The sequence below is a fragment of the Callospermophilus lateralis genome, chromosome 19 (assembly GCF_048772815.1).
Source record: "Callospermophilus lateralis isolate mCalLat2 chromosome 19, mCalLat2.hap1, whole genome shotgun sequence".
Classification (NCBI taxonomy): domain Eukaryota; kingdom Metazoa; phylum Chordata; class Mammalia; order Rodentia; family Sciuridae; genus Callospermophilus; species Callospermophilus lateralis.
This window is the reverse complement of record NC_135323.1, coordinates 38,227,312-38,244,022: the sequence shown is the minus strand read 5'-3', so window position 1 is coordinate 38,244,022 and position 16,711 is coordinate 38,227,312. Positions and strand designations below refer to the sequence as shown.

The 16,711-nt window shown below is 52.0% G+C and overlaps 1 protein-coding gene across 1 annotated transcript in view; it reads right to left on the bottom strand.

Annotated features, from left to right (window-relative positions):
* Prkar1b (protein kinase cAMP-dependent type I regulatory subunit beta) overlaps positions 1–16,711 on the bottom strand; it is a 136,558-nt gene that overhangs the window by 31,230 nt on the left and 88,617 nt on the right. The window contains exons 5-6 of the mRNA XM_076840190.1: positions 9,315–9,376; positions 8,487–8,533 (exon numbers count right to left, since the gene is read on the bottom strand). Coding sequence (XP_076696305.1) covers positions 8,487–8,533; positions 9,315–9,376 — 109 coding nt within the window. The remainder of the gene's footprint in view (positions 1–8,486; positions 8,534–9,314; positions 9,377–16,711) is intronic.

Genomic DNA, 16,711 nt, shown 5'->3' with positions numbered 1-16,711 from the left:
AGAACACTTCCCAGAGTATCAGATTCTGGTTTTCACAAAGGGAACCCAAGCCCGGAGAGGTTGGCAGAGATGTCATGGGCACAGCTGGCCGCCCGCTGAAGTTGCCACTCCTGCTCTGCTTCTGTTCCTGTAAGAACCTGTTTATGGGGGTACAACTTGGAAATTAGCATAAGTGTGCAGCTCGATGACACCACCCTGTAAGGACACTCCCCAGTGCCAATCTGGCCACTGGCTCATCCTCTGTGCTGCACAGTTCGTATCCATCTAGGAGCTAGAGCTTGGGCTGCCATACATCAATCTCTCAGGGACACTCTTGAACCTGCCGGAGATGCCTCATTTCCCTGGGCAGTGAGCCTGGGGTCTCCTCTGCATCAAGAGTGTACCTCCTGCTTCAGTTTTAGCTGGTGTTGCTTAACCTCGATTTCCAGCACTTGCACCAACCAGCCCTCCCTTCAGCATTCCCCACTGATGCTCCCATGTGTGGCCTCTGGCTGACATGTGAATGCAATGTGGGCTGGGGACATGAATCTGAGGCTTTCAGAGGTTTGCTCAACACAGGAGTCCAAGCAGGCAGGCAACATCTGCAGCCGAGGAGGTGGGCAAGTCTCCCTCCTAAAACCATGAGAAAAAAGGAGCCCCTCAAATGGTAAGACACCCGACCACCTGCCACAGAGCACAGGGCTGCCATGTCCTGGCCCAGGTGTACCCTCAACTTTCCTGGGGCCTATACATGAAGAGGGATGGAGTGGCAGCTGCCCCAGAGCATGCCCAGGGAGCCAGGACCCTCTACCCACGAAGACCCTTCCTCACTAAGGAGCCCAAGCCTCCCAGAGCTCCATCCTCGGCATCAGAGAAAACCATTGTGCAGATCCTGTGGATGGGCCCAGGGCCACCCCCCAGAGGACAAAGGGGCCATCCTTCTCGGGACACTGGCCTCTGTCACGGCTCCCGGAGCAGCGCGAGCCCCACCCAGCTGGTACGCAAAGGGGCTACTCTTGTTTTGTTTCATTTTTTTTGTTTTTGTTTTTTCTTCTTTTAAAAGAAAAATGGTGGGAGGCCCCACTGGGCTGCATTTATGCTCCACAGTGACTGTGGCTTCTCTGCTGAGCACGGCGCTCCCCCGGCCCCTCTCTCCTCCTTCCTTCCCTCCCTCCCTCCCTCCCTCCCCTCAGTCCATAAAGCGTCCCTCCATCCCCAAGTTGATTTCATCACTGGGGACCCCTCGGTAGATGACAGGTTCTTGTCCACGGAGGACTTTCCAGCCCAAGGGGACACAGGACACAGGCAAATCACCATACAAACACGTATTCATTGTAAAACATGGAAGAGCCACAAAGAAACTGGGAAACAATGTCTTGGAGAAGGGGCTGTGCCGGGGACTGTGTTGACAGTCCCCACGGAGGCAGATTTGAGCCGAGTTCTGAATAGCAAGGGCTCAGACCTGCAAAGATTTGTACAGAGAATTCAAAGCAGAGGGACAGGTGTGCCAAGGCCCAGAGGCAGGACTGGACATGAAAGACCCTAGATGCAGCAACACAGGGGGAGATGTCGATGGGCAGGGCATGTGGGTAGCCACCCCTGAGCACCAGAAAAAGGAAGGGCTTGGGTGTGAATCCTAACAGGAAACAACAGAGACTATGAGCTCCCCCAGGAGACACTATCCTGTCCACAGAGCTCCCCGGGAGCCAAGCAGAGAGTGGCCAGGGGCATCCAGAAGGCACCAAGAAGACCAGAAGGCTACACAGCCTGCAGCCTGTGGGCCAGCAGCATCTACATCCGTGGACAGTCAGAATACAGAGCCATGATCCCTACTGGATCCCTGAGTGAGGCCCTAGTGGGCCAGCAACTTGCCTGCAGACAGGGAGAACCCCACACACAGCCTGTTCAGACTGTAGCAGGGCCAGAAGTAGAGAGAGGACATCCATCAGCTGACCAGCCGCGGTGCCCGAGCATCAGGGTCATGAGGCAGCCCTGGATTTCTGTCCATTTCCAACTCTAAGCCTAGTCCAGATGGAGCAAGTGTGGCCTGCCTGGCGGGGCGCACCTCCCCATCCCCAGGCACACTGGGCTGTAGGAGCTCTAGGTGCCCGGCCCACGGTAGGGGCTGCTCGGGCTCCCCAGGTATTTTAGGTCAGACTTGACGTCACAGAAAAGCACTCCACAGAGAAGCACTGAGAGAGAACAGAGGCCAGAACACTGGCCTGAGCTGTCACCTAAAAGGCAAAGGCAACCTGTGGCCTCAGGTCTCCTGGCCTTGCAACAAGACTTAAGGGTGCTGTCAAGCTACTGTTCTGCTTCATGGAGTGGTGAGGACAAAACTCTGTTCCTGACCTCCCTCAGGCCCACAGAGAGTAGGGACAGGGCACCTGTGTCCAGGTGAGCCGGCTCCCTCCCCACCCTAGGGCCCACACAGCCCACTGCCCTCCTGCTTCCTCAGCCACGTTTCTCACCACAGCAAGCCTGGCCCACCACCTTGATCCTCTTCAGTCCAAGATGCCAGGTGCTGAACTTGATTGGCCTTCACTGGGGGCTCATCCATCCTAGGGTTTCTGTCTGCACAGCTGGACCATGTAGGACAACCTCACGGGTTGTTTTTACTCCTCTGGGTGGCCGGACAGCTGGCGAGGATCCCCCATGGATCCCAAATCCCAAATCCAAGCCATGGCCCCCACCTCCCCTCCCCTGTGACCACACACAGACTAAGGGCCCCAGAAGGCAGGATTTTGTCAAGACCCTGAATCTAGAGTTTTCCACTGACTCCCTGGCCAACCTTGAGCCCCAATTCATGCTGTTGCTCCTTGGAACAGAGCTGTGTGTAAGGTCTGCCAGAGCCCAGCATGCCCAAGTCACCTGTTCCCATGAGAACACTGCTGCACTTGGGGAATCTCAGGGTATCACCCCCAACTCCAGGCACAGTCATTGCCAGGCTGTATCCAACAGCCTGTGACTTCAGGCAGGGCCAAAAGGACACCCAAAAGAAATTCTGGATCCCTGGATATGCTTCATGGGTGACATACACTTGGAAAGCTCCAAACTCCACAAGAAATCTCCACAACTTTGGGTGATGGGCTGTGTAGCCCTTGATAAATCACTAATCAAAACAGAATGTGCTGAAACCAGGGTGTCCCTGAGACGTCTGCACATCCAGGTCCAAAGTGGCCAAAGATGGAAGCTGCCCAGTGCTCTCCATGGTGACAGGTGTGTGCATACAATGGATGCGACTCTGCCTTGAGTGGGAAGGACACTCAGACTCATGCTACAACATGAACACGTGATGCTCAGTGAAATAAACAGGACACACCAACACTGTGGGATTCCATTTGTTTGAGACCCAAGAGGAATCGGATTCCCAGAGATAGAAAGCAGAATGTGGGTGCCGTGGGCCTGGAGGGGAGGGGCGTCGATGCACAATGGGGACAGAGCTCCACCGTGGGAGGAGGGAAACTCTGCAGACCAGGATGGAGATGGCTACATAGTTCACTTCGTGATTCCAGCGGTGAAGGTTGAGTATATTTTACCAATGTAACCACAAGGGCAAACACTGGATAATAACCCGCCCCAGTCGTGGGGCCAGATGGAGCAAGCCGTAGGGGGGATGCTGGGCTGCCAGGGAGCGCTCAGTCCTGCCTCCAATCTGGAAACGGCTCTTCTCCGGGACCCCGCAGCCAGCAGGTCCAAGGTGCACCTGGATGGGTGTGCAGAGCAGGGAGTCCCCAAACAATGCGGATGGAAACCCCGTCTCACAGGGCTGGAAATGGAATCACACTCCTGAGCCCGTACAACCGGCAGCTGAGCGTCCTTTTAAGTAGAAATGCTATGTTCCATGAATAAAATAAATTGGAAGATATTTTTATACTTAGAGAAATGGATTACAGGCTCTTGGCAACGCACCCACCGTGGCAGACTTTCTCAGAGTCTCTGGAAAACCATCATTTAAAGCTCGTGCCTCTTACATTCAGTTTCCTGGTCACCCTGGAGTTCCACTGGTCAGAGGGAAGCATCCACTATGTGGGGGTGCCCAGGACCCCCTGCCCAGCCTCTTTGGAGTCCTAGGGGAGGCTGCTTCCAGCCTGGGGATTGATGCTGGTGATGTCCCCATCCCTATAAGACCAGTGTCAGTGTCAGGACACCTGCAGTGTTCCAATATCCATCCTTTAGGATGTTAGAGGCATACACAACCCTTGGGCACCCTGAACCTGCAGGCTGTGCCCTGCAGAGGTCAGTTCCAGTGCCCTGGAGGCAGTTTACAGAAACTAGCAAACAGAAGACAGCACAGGTCTCAGAAGTGGGCTGGTGACCAGGTTGGGCTCCTTCAGTGTGGTAATAACAGTAATCATCATAACATACGCTCCATAACTCAGCCCGGCTGCCCCACACACCATCCATTCATTCCAGATGCTTTACTGAGCATCTTTTGATTCCTTTAAATGTGGCTTTTGCCCGTGCCCTTGGTGTTTCTCAGAGTGCCAGTGCTCCCTACCAAACAGCTCCCTCCATGCAGTTCTGCCCTGGTCCCGCAGGGCAATCCCTGCCACCCACCCTATCGTGGATGGAAACTCTAAGGTTGATGAAGGTGCCGGGCACTCACATACAGCCCTGGTGGGGCAGGAAGGCTGGTGCTCCCTTCCACTACAGCCACCAGGTCACAGCCTTGAGCTATCAGCACCCTGGATGTCCCAAATTTGAGGCTGCCCCAAGAACCAGACAACCACCAGGGGCACCCAGACATCTGGCCCTGGTGAGCAGGGGTCCAGCAAGGGCCTTAGTGCTTGCTACCTTTGTACCTGAGCCTGGAGCAGGGAGCGGGTGTAGATGGGGGACAGAGAGCCTGGATCTGCCAGATATTGTACTTGGGGAATTCCAGCTTTATGGAATGACCTCACCTCTTCCTTCACCAAATTGTTTCCACATGTCCTGGGCTGGTGGGGAGCCAGGTGCAGCAGTGCCCACCATGATCACAGGGCAGCAGGGCTGAGACCTGGCTGAAAGGGTGGAAATCTCCCAACCCCATGGCATGATGCCCAGGGGCCTGGACCCTGAGGCAGCCCCTCTGTGGTTGGGAGAGGTCCTGCTGGGATGAGCCTCGGGTTCAAGAAGACTCAGACTCTGCTTCAAAGGGAGGGCTCAGACAAAGGTGGGGCCACGTCAGTCCCCTGCCACCCCACACTTGATGCTCAAGGGAATCAGGGCAGAGGGTCAGGTCTGGTCGATGGCATAGCACATCATAGTTTGCAATTAGAAGAGGAAGGAGTGTGAGTCCAACGGATGTGGGGCAGATAAGGGTTTCTGCACATGGCCGTGTGGCTGGGGCTAAGCACATGGGGAACCCTGAGCCTCCTGGGTGCGCTCCCATAGCCAACCAGCTGAGCCGACTGGGAAACTGCGCGCCGGCAGTTGCTCATGGGCAGTCACAGCCTGTGGGTCACAGGTGACAAGAGAGGCTAGCATCCTCCCCCCTCCGGCCTCCCTGGGCACCTTCAACAGGCCTGACATGTGGAAGGAGGGTGATCACTGCATTCAGGACCAGGACAAGCGTGGGCCACCACAGGTGTGGGAGGCAGGTGTGAGTGGGGCCGCCCAGAAGGGTGGGAGGTGACGGAATGGAGGGGACGGCGGGCTCTAGCAGGGACTTTGGTCTCTGTTAATGTCCCTGTGAGCAGTACAGAGATGAGGCAGCCTGAACAGGGAAGGACGGAGCCCAAACCCTCCTGCAAAACCCACTCACTGCTCGGACCCGCCCACCAACTTCCTTTAGATGCCTGTTGGAAGAAGCAGCTCCTGGGACTCCCCAGTGAGGCCCTTCGGGCTCCATGAAGGAACTCTGGGGGCAGCATCTGTGTCTCCCACACCCACTCCCTTAGGAGAAACAAAAATACACAGTTCAGGATTCCCTGGGGTCGTCTCAATCCCTCCAAGGGTTCTTGGGTGGAGCCGGGAGATTCACAGGACCTCAGGGAATACGGACAGGGAAGGCATTCCACGGGAGGGAAGAAGACTACGAGTCGAGGCTGGGACTCCTGAGGGGCTCCTGGAGGCAAGGAGGATCTGTCCTCGGTCACCTGCCCAGGGTGGCATCTACCCCCATAGCAGGCAGAGGAGCAGGCCTGGGGGGGTCTTGGGGGAGACACAGGAGTGTGGAAGACACATAGGAAGAAGAAGAGGGCACCAGCAGACCGCGGTCCTGAGGCGAGACACGGTTTACTAACTTCCTATTGGTTGTCAACCACCCCCACCCCTTGGGCAGGGCTGTCCTCCCTCCCCAGGAACATTCACAGGCCAGTGCCAGCACACATTTAGGCAGAATGGAGGGGAAGAGTGGGGATGTTTCGGGGGCCAGGAGATGAGAACAGTGTGAGATTAGGAACTGGGAGGGCAGCTAGGAGAAACTAGGAGCAAGCCCCCCCCACACACACACACATACTCTGCCCTCTGCTCCTCAGCATCACGGACCAGGCAGCAGAGCCACAGGCACCTTTGGACCTGCCCCACCCAGCACTGGAGTCTGAGCTCACTCCTGGCCTGTGCCACCCCACCACAAGGCCTGGGTTTGGACAGGACCCATACCCCATGCCAGGAACACACGCCACCCGTGGGACAGGCCGAGGCAAGGTGAGGTGGGCAGAGCAGCCCCATGCTCCCATCTCCTCTGCTAACCCTGAAGGAGGCAGCAGGAGGTGCCTGTGGCCACAGGTCGGTCACCTTCTCCTCCTCCTCCTCCCTGCACATCCTCTACAGCTTAGCAACCAGAGACCTTTAACTCCTGCCTCAGTTTCCTGCTCTGGGGGAGATAGGATCCCCAAGACACAAAGTCTCCCACAGAGACCTGGTTAGGACAGAGCTGCCAGACTCAGCTCAAGACAAAGCTTCAGGGCTCATGACAAAGAAATCTTCGAGGGGACTCAGCCTGAGCCCCCGGCAGGGCTTTGGAGGTGAGTCACTTCCTGTGCTGCCAACTCCGGAAGCGGGTACGCCCGCTTGGTTCCCAGAAACACGGCAGCGAGTGGACACAGATGGGCGCTGGGGAAATAAGTGACTAAGTGCCCTTCCCCAAAATAGCCTAGACTGGACAGAGGCTGGGGGGCCAGGGGCCAGGCCCTGAAATAGCTTACCCTGCCTGGGGCAGTGGGGCGTGGCATGACTGCACAGCCACAGGGGCTACCTAGGGGTCAGGTGGGTCCTTTGTGGATGGTGGCACAATCTGGTTGGGGCAGGCACAGCTGAGCTGCACCCCAGTCCAGAGGGGACTTGGTAGCTGGCCTGGGAAGCAGAGATATCTAGGGCCTCAGGATCTCCAAAATGTGGGACAGACTCAGTCTCTGCCTTCGGACTGCTTCCTGGCTGTAGTGGAAACTACTTTTTTCTTTAAAAAAAAACCTACTTTTTAAAAAAACTACAAACTACAAACTGAATTATGAAGGAAGGGCGCCTACAGGGTGAGAAATTGGATGCGTCTGCTGACGCCCAAGCTGAGGAAGTAAAAGGACACCAAAAGGAGAAGTGGGCACTCACAGTGACCCTGCCTAGGGGAGTCAGAGGTCCCGGCAGAGGGACAGCAGAGTGCCAGGGGGGCTCCAGGGGGACTCACTGGGCCCCACCCTGTGAATCGCATCAGGGCCCCAGCCTGATCCAAAGAGAAACAGACTCCTGGCGGGTTTGGGAAAAGACAGGCCTTCAGCTCAGAGGAGGGCAGAGCAGCCTGCAGAGCAGGGAGCCCAGCAAAGGGACTCCACGGTCTTCCAAGCCAGGGGCCCCTGGGCTCAGATGGGTGGCCAAGGAGGAAGGAGGCAGGAAGGTGGGGGAGGCTGGACCAAGGGCCAAGGTGGGATCTCCAGAGCAGGGGACACTTCTTGCATAGCAGTGATGGCCGCTCCACTTAAGTGTGGCTCTTGGTTCTTGGAACATTGAAGGTGGGGAAAACTCTCCATGAGCACGGTGCAGCTTCTGAATAGCGATACGCTGTCACGAAGGCACTGTCACCCCATGGGGGTTGGTACTGCGAGCCTGTGACTCCCCACCCACTGTGGCAAATGACAGTGGATGTAAGACTGGCCTGTTAACAAGCTACTGATTTAGAGGTAGCTCTAAGTCAAGCAGAACAGCATGCACCTGCCCTCCATGCTCTGGCCCTCTGCCAAGTGGACAGCCCAGGGCCATGGCTGCCACTGGTATTGCCCACAGCTCCATCGTCCACTGTGCTGCGATGGGGTATTCCTACATTACCTTTTAAATGAAATGTGTTGTTTTTATTGATTAAAACATTAGAAACAGAGCTGGTGCACAGCTCAGTGGTAGAGCACTTGCCTCACATTTGCAGGGCCTGGTTTGATTCCTAGCACTAGGAACAAATAAATAAACAAAACATTAGGATGACATCACTTAGAGAAATGCTTCAGACCTATGCTTGCAACCCAATGATGAACAATGTGAAGTCTTCAAACCAGACATGGGAAGAAGCCTGTTTTCCAAAAATAGTAATCAATACTCACATCTACTTCCCCTTGGTCAATTACGTAGAAATTATCTCCTTCATTCCCTGCAACAAAGAGAGAAGAGGTGCGTGAGGCCAAGTTGGGACACATGAGTTACAGTGTTTCTGTTTCTCTTGAAACTGTGCCTACATTGTTCGCAGGGGCCAGCAATATCCTGAGTCTCATCCGGGTCAGATGAAACCAGGGCCTCTTACATTCTAGGTAAACCCTCTGCCAGTGAGTCACAGCCCACCCACCCACACACATACACACATTCTCTCTCCCTCTCTCTCTCTCTCTCTCTCTTTCTATATATATATATATATATATATATGTACATTCAGTTATTGGAATGTGTGGGCTCTCTAAAAGATTCATACAAGACAAAATATATGTTTAATGACCCTATATATTACATATGGAAACATCTGAAGTTCTCTGATATATATACACGTGTGTGTGTGGGGGGGTATACACTGGGGATTGAACCCAGGGGTGTTTTACCACTGAATTGCATCCCCAAACTTTTTATTTTTTATTTTGAGACAGGGTCTTGCTAAGTTGCTTAGGGCTTCACTAAGCTTCTGAGGCTGACTTTAGACTTGCAATCCTCCTGCCTCAGCCTCCTGAGCTGCTGGGACTACAGGTATGTGCCACCACACCCAGCCTCATCCAATGTATTTAATGACAAGTAGATTATGGAAATATTTCAGGTCAACTAGAGTTTTGCTAGTTTCTCAGGTTTCACCAGTGAATTTTCTCAAAGACAAACAATGAATGGTTCATGCTAATACGTTTCAAGTTCACATCTCCTGGAGGCCATGGCTCTAAGGTGGCAGAACATACCTTGCTGTATGACTGTCTCCCCGGCGATGTGAGTGACAGGGAACATGGCATCAAAGATGTCACTGAAAAACAAAGCACACTGATTGGGGGCTGCAGGTGGCACCGTAAGTTATACCTGCCTCTCTTGATGCATAAACTCCTGCTGTTCGCTTGCCAGCTCACAGCCTTCTTGAAATCAAAGTCATCAGGGAGAATGAGAAAATCCACATAAGTAGAGGAGCAAGGCTTAACGCCCACCACAGTTCCATGGTCCAGAGATCCCCGCCATGGGCCCCGGTATCCCACCCTCCGGGTCCATTCAGCACAGATGCAGCTCACTCTCTGGCTTCTTACAAAAATGGGATTTCGTAATACCCTGTGCTTTGGATCTGCTTAAAGAACAAAAGTCACTATAGATTGTGAACATAATTCCACTGGAACACAGCCATCAATCTCCTTTTTTTTTTTTTTTTTTTTTTTCCTTTCTTTCTGGGAAGACACTTCTAATCCAAGAGGAATTCTGGACTCTGAATATGGAAATGAGACGTGAGTTCAGTGCCTCTGTGCTGGGAACACAGATCATCTTCCACACACTGACCCCACGAGCCAGTGGCGCTAGGGCATGGGCTCTGCCAACCCGGCAGCCTGGCCATCTAATTCTAAATTTAGAGGTGACATGGGCCATTTGAGCAGGATGCCAAGGGAAGTGCAGAGGAGCTGGCACATCCCCGAGCTGGCAGAGGTGCTGGGGAAGTGGGGAAGAAGTGGTTGGCTGGGACAGAGAGCTGTACCTGTTCCTGGCCCCTCCATCTAACCAGGACTGTCACCAGAACATGGTCAGAGACATCAACACTGCTCCCTTGAAATGCAATAACCACCCCTGGAATGCTTGGCTCCCCAAAATAGAATCTATGAAACCAGCACGGCAAGGGACAGTGTGTCAGAGACCCCAGGAAAGACGCACATCACTCTGAAACTTCAAGAGTGGCTTCCTTGACTGTTCTTAAAGGAGATTCTTGGAGGCCTCTGCAGGACTGGTAAGTGGCAGAGAACCTGGGTGCTCTCTGGCTCCAGAATGTACAGAGCTGCCCGGGAAGCAAATGCAAAATTAAAGACCCAAACAGTACTGTAGCCTCCCGTTTCCAGGGTCCAGAGAATATAAATAAGTAATTCTTAAAATAGTGGCTGTTTTCTGTCTATTTAAGAAATGCTTCTTTTGAGTTTTTGTTCCTAACTCGGGTAACAACCCAGTTTTGTTTCCTGCCTTCTCTGGGAGAAGCAGGGCAGCGCCCCACAGGGGCTGTAGGGAGGTCACAGCTGCCCCAGGCATCCGTTCCCTGGCGGGTGAATCCTGGCCACTGCATCCCTGGTGCATCTGCAGCAGTCATCTCAGCCCTGTTTTTTTTAAGCTGCATTTCTTTAAAACCACAGAATAAGGACTCTCGGAAGGAACAGATCTTTTGAGAAATGATTTTCCAATTCCTCCCTCATTTAAAACAAAAAATCTCAACTCACAGTGGTAAAATATGTTTTAAATGCCATAAATAATCAAACCGACACTGCATACCCTCCAACTGGCTTGGGCCAGTGTCCTCGTTGTCCCACACCTCCTGTAGACCTCTCTCCTCTGCAAAGCTATCAGGCCTCAAAGGCCCCAGGGCATGGTGGGAGTTGCTGCCACCCCAAGCCTGCTCTGAATTGTCACATCACACATGTGCATCCATGAAAAAGGCCATTATTATTTGATCTTTATCAAAGTAACTTTGGCAATTTTGTTCTCCCTCTTGACCGGTTTTCTGAAGGTCATCCAGGTGAAAACGTACAATTCTGGCACTCTCCTTGAACCACCCAGTATTGCCTGTGCATCCATCCCTGCCCACATCCACATGTCTGCAGTCACAAACTGGGCCACAGTACATATCCCAGAGCTCCCCAGGATTGGGGGTGGGGGTACCAAAAATGTCCAACTGCATCCCCCAGGATACAGGGCTTGTACTCTGCTGTGCCGCCATCTGGGCCTGGGCCAAGGCTGGTGTGGGCTAAAATCTTTTTCTGGGGGATTTAGATCTCCAGACTGGGAGGCTTGGTCCTTGGTATCAATCCCAGCAGACTTTTCTGCACACCCAGGTGGGTCTGACAGGTAGCATTCAGTCACCTCTGAATGACGACACAGGTGCCCCTGAACTGCATCCTGGGTAGATGAAGAAGCCACGAATTTTGACTTTGAACAGGGAGACAGGGAGAGCCCGGCCCTGGGAGCCTGGTTTCCCTTCAGAAGAGACTTCGTTGTCCTCTGGCTCGCAATGGATGAAGGCCTGAGGCTGTGGACTTGAGCTCAGGTCAACTCTGCCCACTCTCTCCACCCAAAGGCTGGGCCTCCTTTTCCAGTGTCTGTATCCTTTCAGACAAAACCCAATCCCTTCCCCTCTCTCAGCGCTAATGGCATTAAAAGGCATTGGACTCCTCTGTCCATAAAAAGAAAAACAATTTTCTATCCTGATCCAGAAGATACCTCTGGAAGGTCTTACCAAAGCCGCTGGCACAGATTTTAAACCCCCTCACATTTGGGCCCTCACCCCTGCCAAGAGGAACTGGATTCTCACTTAAGCCTTAGAGGTATGCTGGGTTCCGGGGGTGCAGAAAGCCCTGTGCCCAGGCTCCATGGGAGAGAAAAACAGCAGCTATCACCTCTAGTGGGCACCTAGGGTCAGGCTGGGCACTGTCCCAAGAACCCTTCATTCACCCCTTATTCTCTCTACCCATCTCCACAGGTCAGAAGTACAGTAAGCTCTGTCCTTCAGACAAGGAAAGGGGACACTTTGTTCAAGTTGAGCATCTGGAAAGAGGTAAGGCTGGCTTCCACCCTCCCGTCAGCATTAAGCCTGTGTTCCTACTCTGCCACCCTCCCTAATGCCTGGCTCCCCTGGGTATTTTAAGCTGCGTTTCTTTAAAACCACAGAATACCTGGGTGTAGTGTTCTGCATGTTCTGCAAACAGAGCAGGCTCCTCTTCCTTCTTCTTCCATTTCTCTGTCTCTCTCCAATTTTCTCTCACACTCTCCCTCAGTACCCTGGACTGGTTTCTGGGAGCTGGGAGGCTGAGGCCATGAGTGTTTGGGTGGACACCCCAGTTCTTTTCAGGCAAGAGACCAGAAAGGAGCCCAAGCTAGCAAGGCCAGGGCTGGCCCCTGGTGCTGGATCAGGATGTTGTCCAGAGATCTGACTATCTTGGGTCCCGTCCATACCCTGGCCTGGATACAAATGAATCCACTGTGACCAGATCCCAACTCTCACCTGACCCACAGCCCAGAGACCACTGGAAGTCTTCGCCCAAGCCACTCTCCATCTGAGCCTCCCTGCCTGTAGCACCTCAGTTCTGGTGCTTCCCACCCTCAGGGGTGGTTTCCTGGCTTCTGCCTCCTAATTCTGAGTTTGCAGAATGAAGACCACATGTCACTGCAGTCCGCCATCTTCAGCCCTAGGACCAACTCACAGCAGGTATGCAGTGCAGTATGATGGAAGGAAGGAAGGAAGGGAGGGAGGGAGGGAGGGAGGGAGAGGAAGTGTGGATGCATGGATAGATGAATGGATGATTGGACAGATGGGTGAGTAAATGGATGAGTGGGAGGATGGATGGATGGGTAGGTAGGTGGATGGGTAGATAAATGAGTGGGTGAGTGGTTGGGTGAGTGGGTGGGAAGGGAAGAGTGAGGAATGGGAAATTAATTGAAGGCTAAATGGCTACAAATATCATTTCTATGAATATTTTTGTAGCAAATAACAAAGGTTTCCCTGCTACCGACCTTTTAATTATCAGCTCCACATTTAGGAACTCATTTTGGTTTATTTATTTGTTTGTTTTGGGTACTGAGGATTGAACCCAGGGTGTTTAACCCTTGAGCCACATCCCAACCCTTTCTATTTTTGAGACAGGGCCTACGTTGCTTAGGGCCGAGTTAAATACCTGAGGCTGGCTTTGAACTTGGGTTCCTCCAACCCCAGCCTCCCGAGCCACTGGGATTACAGGCATGCACCACCATGACCAGCAGAAACTTATTTTTAAAAAATAATTGAAGAAATATGAAAAGACAAAGGTACAATGATATTCACCAAAGCACTGCTTACATTAAACAAAACCCCCCAAAAATGTATAATTAAGGATTTGTCAAATGAATCATAGTACTTCTAAATAATATGATACTGTGTGGTCATTAAAAATAGGGATATGGATACACATGATAAAGAAGAAAGATGTTTACCGGAGAAAAGATACTGTGTGTGTGTGTGTGGGGGGGGATGGTTAGAAAATCAGTGCAATTTGAAAAAAAAAAAAACCCAAATTTGGTACAGTCTCAGTGACAGCAATTTTCAGGTGCGGGGGCGGGGGGGGGGGCGGGATGGAGCTGTTATCCTAATGTGTCCTTTCTTTCTCCTTTTTTGATTGTGTGTACTTCATGTGTATTTTCTATGATCTGTAGTTAATTTATGTATCTATGTTTTTTAAATGATGCAACTCCTCATTAGGAAATTCCACAACTACTACTGAGGGTAGACTTGGGGGCCCTTAACATTTTGAAAGCATCCAGAAAAGGCAAAATCCAGACTTTAAAATGTTAAAACATGCTTATCGGAGTGTGGTGCAGACTCCAACCCCATAATGCACTTGGATGCATATGGGATAGAAACCAGCAGCTTATTCACAGCCAGACATACTTTCAAACTGTTCAATGTGCCAAACACACCTCTAGAAACTACATATGCTAAACTTCACGGTCTCTCCTCTAAGTTGCTGCAAGTGAGCAATTTGGCAAAGCTTTTTGACCTTTAAAAGCTTAACATGCTTCCAATACATGCCAAGGAGGCTTGGGGTTCCCCAGCAAGGGCCCTGCAGGAGGATCACATGCTAAGATGTGGCAACCAAGTCCACTTCTCTCAGCAATGGTCACATACTTCTTCCTGAACAGAAAGGGATCCTGGGTCTCAGCAAGTACTCACACAGGAATCCTCAGCTAAGGATGTGTTTCCAGAAACCCCCTCTCAACAATCCTCCCCAAACCCTTGGGCAGGTATGGCAGTGGTATAGTATGAGGTAGTGACCAATGGCCCAGGTAACGTGACTGTGATCCTCCTGTCATTGGGGCAGGACAGAGGGTCCTGAGCACACAGGGAGAAAGCCATTCCTGCCAACCATGCCCTCCACACCCAGCCAGGACAGACAGACATAGGTTCAGTACCTCCAGGGATCCACAGAAAGCAAGTCCTAGGCCACTGTCATGCTAAATGCTGTCAACCTTTAGTTGTCACTTTCCATGCATCAAACACACAACAGTATATCCAAAACAGAACTGATCTGCCTCCCTGGAAAACTCCAGGATGGGTTGACACAAGCTAGGACTCCTGGCTTTGGACAAAAGCCCCTACTTCCTGAAGCAACTCTGTATTAAAGCACCAGCAACTGACCTCAGTCCTGGGCTGTACCCAGCACCCTCCACCCAGGAGCAAACCTCATCAACATTCCTGCACTCACCTTCACAACTAGGGCCCCTTATTTTTCCCACCCTACAGATGGGGAGATGGAGGCTCAGAAGGCAGTGAAGGTGCAGCAAGCCTGGGCCAGGGTAGCAGGCTCTGAAACCTATGCTACGGCCATCATTGAGGGCCCCAGAATGTACCAGGGACCATGCCGGGTAGGACTCTAGGCCCTATGGTGCAGTGGGTCCACCATGAGGATCCTGCCTCCCTGCCCCCCTGCACTGGAAACAGCCCCCCACTCTCATAGCAAAATGAGGCCTCTCCAGAGATGTTCTGAGGGCCCCCCAAAGGTCAGAGGCTGCCTGGACAGAACACTCCATTGACCACAGGTCTCTGTAGATGGGAGCAAAGGTACACAAGAGCAAGAGAGGCAGAAGGCAGGAACCATATCCACAGACCCATCCGCCTGCATACATACCCATTTGTTCAGCACACAGTGGAGCCCTAGGGGTAGGTCTCCACTATTCCAACAGCACAGACTGTCCATCTGACCACACCCCACCTCCAGCATCCTTTCTTAAACCTTGGGTGCAAACACATAGCCCTCCGCTCCCAGTGCTCACTGACTGTTCTTGTTTTATTTATATAGTTATTCCCCTCCACTCCCAGTCCACCTGAGCTAAGACGTTTGTGGTACCTCCTTTTGTCTGTTTGTTTTCTCCTAAGACAGATCTTGATCCCATAAAGAGTTTTGTGCTGCAGGCCTCAGGAAGCACGATGCATCTTGGGTCTGCCTGGGTCAAGGCAACACACATGGGCTGCAATGTGAGTTCCATTTACTGTGTGCTTCTTAGCTCTACGTCTGGGCTTCTCTCTGAGGGTCTGTTTCTTTGGCAAGCTTCCTCTCCTGTTCTCACTGTCTGCCCATCTTGACAGCAGGTTGGTGTCTTTTTTTTCCTGACAATTTATAGGAATACTTGTCCATTTTAGATTTTGCAATTTTTTTTTTTTTTTTTGCAATTAGCTTCCTGTCAATGTTTGCATGTGCCCTTGGTCAAGCAGATTTCTTTCATCCATTTGTCCACTGTAGGCTTAAGAAACTGCTCCCAACAACCACGTCACCAAATACAAGCCTTTATTTCTGTGTTATTCAGCTTGGGCCGCTATGACAAAGCACCACGGATCAGGCAGCTTAAACAGGACATTTGTTTCTCACCATCCTGGGAGCCAGAAGGAAGTAGAAGGGCCAGCAGGTTCATTCCATGAGGACCTGCAATGGCCACCTTGTCACTGTGTCTTCCCATGGCAGAAGCAGCTCTGGTCCCTATATCCCCTTATATGGCCACTAACCCTGTCATAGGGCCCCATCCTCATGACCTCCCAAAGGTTTCATCTCCAAATGTCACATTGGGGGTCAGGGCTTCAACATATGGAATTGGGGGAGAGGAACAATTCAGCCCATAGCAATTACCTTCTGCTAAATACATCATTTCCACATCCATTTTTGCTCTTTAGTCAATCCCATAGGAGTCCAATCCTGTCTGTTCCTAGACAGTCAATTTCCCTGGCAGGTTACTCATCAATCCATCACTACTGCACACACAACACAGTATCCAGGGGCTACTTGGCCCATGGAAGCACACATATTGGAGTTCTAACCCCCCAGGACTTCAGAATGGGACCTAACTTAGAAACACATCCCTACAGGTGTCATTAATTAAACAAGGTCATACTGGAGGAGGGGGCACCTAATTCAATATGTCCCATGTTGTTACAATGGGGGATACACACATAGGGAGACCGTCCTGTGAATAAACACAGGAGAAGATGGCCATCACTGAGTTGAGGGCAGAGGCCAAGAACAAAGCCTCCCTTATAACCCTCAGGAGGGTCAATCCAGCCATACCTTGATCTTGGACTTCCAGCCTCCAGAACTATACCACCAAG